The sequence below is a fragment of the Apostichopus japonicus genome, chromosome 10 (genome assembly GCF_037975245.1).
Source record: "Apostichopus japonicus isolate 1M-3 chromosome 10, ASM3797524v1, whole genome shotgun sequence".
NCBI classification, from domain to species: domain Eukaryota; kingdom Metazoa; phylum Echinodermata; class Holothuroidea; order Aspidochirotida; family Stichopodidae; genus Apostichopus; species Apostichopus japonicus.
Window position 1 is genome coordinate 1,445,912 of NC_092570.1, and position 6,000 is coordinate 1,451,911.

Sequence of the window (6,000 nt, forward strand, 5' to 3'; positions counted from 1 at the left end):
ATGGGGGATGAATCCTGGAACCTTTTATCCTTCTTATCATCATTGCATCAGTTGTGTGAAGAAACGGACAATTTTTATATACTACTACTACTACTACTGCTACTACTACTACTACTACTACTACTACTATACTACTACTACTGCCACTATACTACTACTACTAGTACTGTACTACTACGTCTGCACTACTACTACTACTACTACTACTACTGCTACTACTACTACTACTACTGCTACTACTACTACAGCACTACTAATACTCTACTACTACTCCTACTACTAATACTGCTACTTAGCAATATGAAGTTAAGATCTTGGTTGTTGCTCCCCACAGAATGAGATGATGATTAAATGCATCCGCTCCACAGGATATATTTTATTTGTGAAACATATTTTTCTGTTGAATTTTGGTAAAGTCTTGACACTATTCGATACTAAAATCCCAGAAGGATGCACTTCATTAAAGCTCAACGAGTGAAGTTTAATTTAATCTTTGCCGTTAGAAAGAAAAGAGCCGAAAATGCTGATAATTTGATTTAAAAAAAAATATGGATAATGATTCTGAGATAGAAATGTAAGAAACTACCGGATTCATAAAGTACTTGCTAATGAACGTTCATTTTAGTGAAACGAACATCGAGAGTGATTGTTGATTAAAATCTATTTCTTAAATAATAAACTCGGCATGTAAGGCAAAGCTACCGGAAGTTGGCACTTTTACCTCACACAGCAGCTTTTGGATGATAATCATTGTTGCATGAGCTGTGGCGAGTCAGGAATCGGGGAGGTCATATTGAGGTCAAACACCACTTCTGCATCGAAGCCACGGTTTCACAGTACTTACATTAACTATTTCTTTCTATATAAAACGTAACTTGAATGAATTGTTATGCAGATTATGAAGTTGACGGTCAAACTAATCACCATGATAACGAGTTCGCCGACCTAACAGAACCCGGATGACTACAGATTTACACTCGGTCGCTCATCCATAACCAATCCATTACTTTCACAGCTATATTATCTACACGTTCATTATATGCACATCGCATCATAAATTTTGCACTTGAAACCAATAACAATTGATTACCAGCGATGCAATAGATTTGAACAAAAGTAGAGACTGTTAATTTATTATTTCATTTGTATTACAATTTATATTATCTTTAACCTGGTCACTTGTATATCTATTCCCTTTCGTAGGGACCGAAGTAACACCATCATGATACTTGTTACAGTCTCGATATAGAGAGATTGGGACTGAGTATGTATCCATGTATGTATGTATGTATGTAAGCAGGAACTCGCGAAGAAGCCACGATTGGCTTATCAAAACCGCAAACTGACCGAAGTCAGTCTCTAAGATTCATATTTAACGTCCATAATTATGAATTGTCAATTGTCAACAACTCTGTAACTGGATGACATACATTAATCTTGGAGTGACTCGAACTCGGGAACTCGGGAATATGTCCCCGCGTGTTCTATTTTAGGTTGACTTTGCCTACAAAGTACTTATAGAAACGGCGATGTATTTTTTTCCATGCATGGATAATATTCTCTCGCTCATTTGATAAACTTTAGGAAAGATCTGTTCATGAACATCATAGACATCGCAACATTTACTTATATACATGCAACGCACTTTATCAATATATTATATTTTGTCATATACAAACGACGAGAAAATGCACCAAAAGCAATAAAACAACAATGTTAACCGCCAGATTCTAAATTCTTCCGAGTTCAGAGGATATACTTCAATCACCACGTTAAATCTTCAGACCAACCATCCTGAAAATTACATTTCATGTTCCACTTTCAATTTTTCACTTTTTATAATAAATAATATCCATTCAACTGTATAAAGCATATAAGAATAACAATATACTACAATATAATTAAACGAATAAGACACACAAAGGCTTTTTCCAAATAAAATAAATATTATCCATAAACACTAAATTAACCGACTGATCCATGCATTTATACACGCCCAAATTCCTCATATACTTTTACGCCAACTAAAATACATACATACATGCTTTTTGCATATCGTGAACGATTACAACAAATGGAAATACGATTTGGTTATCGCTCACTGGAACACTATATGAAACGTCATCGTCATAAGATGAATGCACTAAGCAAAACTGTGCTAAATGTCATTAACTTCGCAAGGGAGCTTTGCTTATAAATGTGAAGTACTGCCATCTGGATTGTCATTATTAAGGGCTGTACGTGTATGAGCAAATCAAACTGAAGAATATATTTTTCTTTAACTAAATTTGCTGACCGGAATTTGAAAAAGGTCGGAAAATATTTGAAATCGTTTTCGTGGGATTTGTTTAATTTCTGTATTTTTTTAGGCAACTTACCTCTCTTTGATGATTTCGTTTTGTGACAATTGCAGTGTTGATCGTTATATTACTAATGTGAGGTTCAGGATTGGATATACCGGTATGATATGGCTGCATATATCGTGCTATAACGATGTTGGATAAAATTTGACCTGGCCAACTGAAAGTAATCTATCGCGGGTTTCGAAGAAGTTAGGTCATGAACATTGTACTTGAGTGATTCAATCTTAGATCACTAATGGCTATGAACGGTGATGTTACAACAACCGAGTTACCTGTAACTACGGACGCTCGTAACCCTGGGGTGATCATTGTATCTTTATTATTGATTCTTGTCGGAATTATTGGTATAACTGGAAATTCCCTGGTGATCATTGTTCTACTGAAAATAATAAAACGTCACAAACGGAACCAGACATATTGGCTGATCGGCAACCAGTCAGCTGCAGATATGTTTTCTTCAGTTCAAATGATACTTATTCAAATCGAAAGCTTGGTAGAAAACTGGCAAACTCCGACAGAATCATTAGGAGGAAAAGTATACTGTTTTCTTTGGACAACTAAGATTTTTATGTTCGGTAGTTTTGTAGTGTCTTCCTTTAATTTAACTATTCTATCTTTGGAAAGATATTTTGCGGTCGTACACCCACAAATCTATATAACGAAATTAAGGCAATCTTTTTGTTACATCGGGGTTACGGCGTGGTTGTACGCGCCAGTCATGCAGTACATGACCGTGGGGTTGCACTTCAAATATAACGACGGCATTTGCGTTTACGAACGAGGCAGTCCAATTTTAGGGGTGATGCTCTTCTTTTGGGAATACTTTATCCCAGTCAGCATTATGACGTTTTGCTTCTTCCAAGTGAGTCGCAAGTTTGGAGAACTGAATCATATACAAGTTACATGGAGAAGTGAACAATCCGGAAGTACTCCCAGAGAAGTGGTTGCGTTCCCTGCATCAGAGAAGACGCCATCTTCTTCTCACGCTGATAATGTAGTTGAAATAACAACCGAAGAAGAAAAACCGGCAACATCTGCTGAGGGTCAACATGAACCGTTTGATGCGCAATGCGCTACAGTCGTGCGCAGTGGCAACAACGACGATGATCATGCCGACGTGGTGTGCACTACACAAGGGCAAACGAATGTGAAATCGCGGACCGATAAATTAACGAAATGTCCTCAAACGCCGATTTCTCTTCAAAGGCGAAATACAACACTGACTTTATTTACAGTTTACATTGCATACATTTTATGCTGGACATTAAATCAATTTTCTTTCCTTGTTTATAATTTGGGAGGACCTTTAAACTTTGATGGTGTGTATTATCGCTTTGCTCTTATAATGGCGACCTCAAATAGTTGCATCAACGTTTTCATTTATGCATTTCGTTTTAAAATGTTCCAACAAGGAATAATCTCACTATTTAGAAGAACTTAATGCTTTTGTAGATACTATCTGAATATTCATGATATCAGTTCAAGGGCGTGACTTGGAGCCAAATGGTCCTAACTGGGTGTGACTTGTGCACAACTGTGGTTGTTGTACCGGTATGTATGTATGTATAATGATCACGTCCGTCGGCTTGTCGAGAAAACTTAAAGGCACAGTCTATACATAATGTTGTGAAGATGCAGAGCCACATGTGCAAACAGCAAACTATTTGGTGATTAATCGATAACATTCTAATAAGAAATATTCATTTACGTTTTCGTTTGATAATAACGTTACAATTACCTAGAAATTACTCTACATCCTGCATATCCGGGATGTTGTTACAGGGATGCAGATTAACCAGTACGTGCATGTCTTAAAGATGTTGTTCTTCGTAGAAAGTTAACTTAAGTCAGACATTAAATATATGTTTATATGCGGAATCGACGTGGAAGGCAAATGCTCAATAATGATTATGATAAACAAGCTTGGACTATCATTAGATGAAACACTTAGAATGACAGAAACGAGTATACATTTCGCAGGTTTTTGTTCAGGTTGGAAAGTACTGTAGAATGTCGTGTTTTAGGCCTACTGTATGTCCTGTGTTGTATAGGTATATGTTTTACACTATTTGAACTGCATCATATATAAGCAAATTAACTTTTCAAATTTACAAAGTCATTTATCTGCCGTTAACATTTGACAAGTTAAGTACTCCGACGTCATGATGGGATTTCATTGCCTTACAAGAGAAGCAAACTCAGTCTTTAGCTTATGTGACAGAAGTATGCTTAATGCACAAGTTACTCAAAAATCTAAGGAAGATTTTGCTCAGTTTACAGGGTATATAGAAGACATCCGGGTTAAAAAGGTGTGCTGGGAGCCGCCATTTTGTCAGTACATATGTCATAATGACATTAGAAGATGAACCTTTTCTATTTTCCCTCTTTTTGCCTTCATATTTTCAACGTGACTGCATGTAAATATAATATATATAATGTGTAAGACAATATATACCAGTATTAGTTTACGTATTGGACATTAATATATTATATTTAGCTTTTGTCAAGCTCATCGCTTTGAGGAAAGAAGAAAAACAATCATATATGTGACTAGATGGTATCTTGTGCGTGAAGGAACATTAAAATTCTGATATTTCCAAAATAAAATGATATTTTTCTGAGCTGTTTGAGGCGGCTTACCTTCCTTAGCAGGCTATATCACACAGATCGATGATAATAGTTGGTTTGCTTATTCTGAAGTTTATAGTATTTTCTTATGAATATTACTAAATGTATTTGTTTTGACTGTTATATCTATCACTTATTTAGTAATGGATATGTGGAAAGTTTGGCTATATAGAACGTAATTCGAATCAATGACCTAAAGATTACAAGCCCTTTATGCGCTCTATACCGACTGATCTATCAATCATTTAGCCTGGTGCCGATAGCTAACCAGCCGTTTCTTTGCTTGGGCGCTTAGTCAGAAGCCATGGCAGTAACGAGAAACCAGGAATCAAGCCCCAGATTCATTCGATAAAACCCTAGAAAGTCCGGCAGCGAACGGATTGCTTTTTTATTTTCATCTTAACAAATTGCCTTTCAACGTTGACATTCATGAGCCTGATCAATTATAGACTTTGTTTTGAATATTTTCACTTTTAAGTGTATACCTGTTAACACAAAATGTGAATAAAACATATATGTGCTGAACATTAATCATTATATCATGCTGTAGAATATCATATTTCATTATGCAGTGAATTATTAGATCATATATATACCATCTCCTAAATTATAACAACATTATATAAACTCAGAGTTGTCCTGAGGTATACGATGTACGTATATATAACGAATCAATCGCTATAGATTTTGTTTCCCGTCAAAGATACTATATAACACATCAGAAAGCCCTATTTTTAATTTAGCCAGGAAGACAAGGTGTAAGCCGTTTCCACAGAACTGACAGTACTAATTTCTATATTAATTTATTATTTCCCTGCTCTCGGGGTACTTGAAAAGTGTAATTAGAGGATACATAAAGTAAAAAGGGGGCTTATTTTAAAGACAATTGTTATACTGCAGTTATAAACGTTTAGGGTCCGGAAGAGCCTCTTCCCTCGATAGGGACCTACGGTGATATTAAATGACTCATTCGATGTCCCATCGAGGCTCCGTTTCGGAACTGCTGGTT

General features: G+C 36.0%; 1 protein-coding gene across 1 annotated transcript; it reads left to right on the forward strand.

Annotated features, from left to right (window-relative positions):
• The first annotated feature begins 2,302 nt into the window (after nucleotides 1-2,302).
• LOC139975265 (annetocin receptor-like) lies at nucleotides 2,303-5,792 on the forward strand. The gene has a single exon (XM_071983027.1). The coding sequence runs from the start codon at nucleotides 2,599-2,601 to the stop codon at nucleotides 3,802-3,804; it is 1,206 nt and encodes a 401-aa protein (XP_071839128.1). The 5' UTR covers nucleotides 2,303-2,598; the 3' UTR covers nucleotides 3,805-5,792.
• Nucleotides 5,793-6,000: the final 208 nt, after the last annotated feature.

Bases quoted from the DNA above. Each gene is read 5' to 3' on its own strand.
- LOC139975265 (XM_071983027.1), top strand. From the start codon at position 2,599: ATGGCTATGAACGGTGATGTTACAACAACCGAGTTACCTGTAACTACG.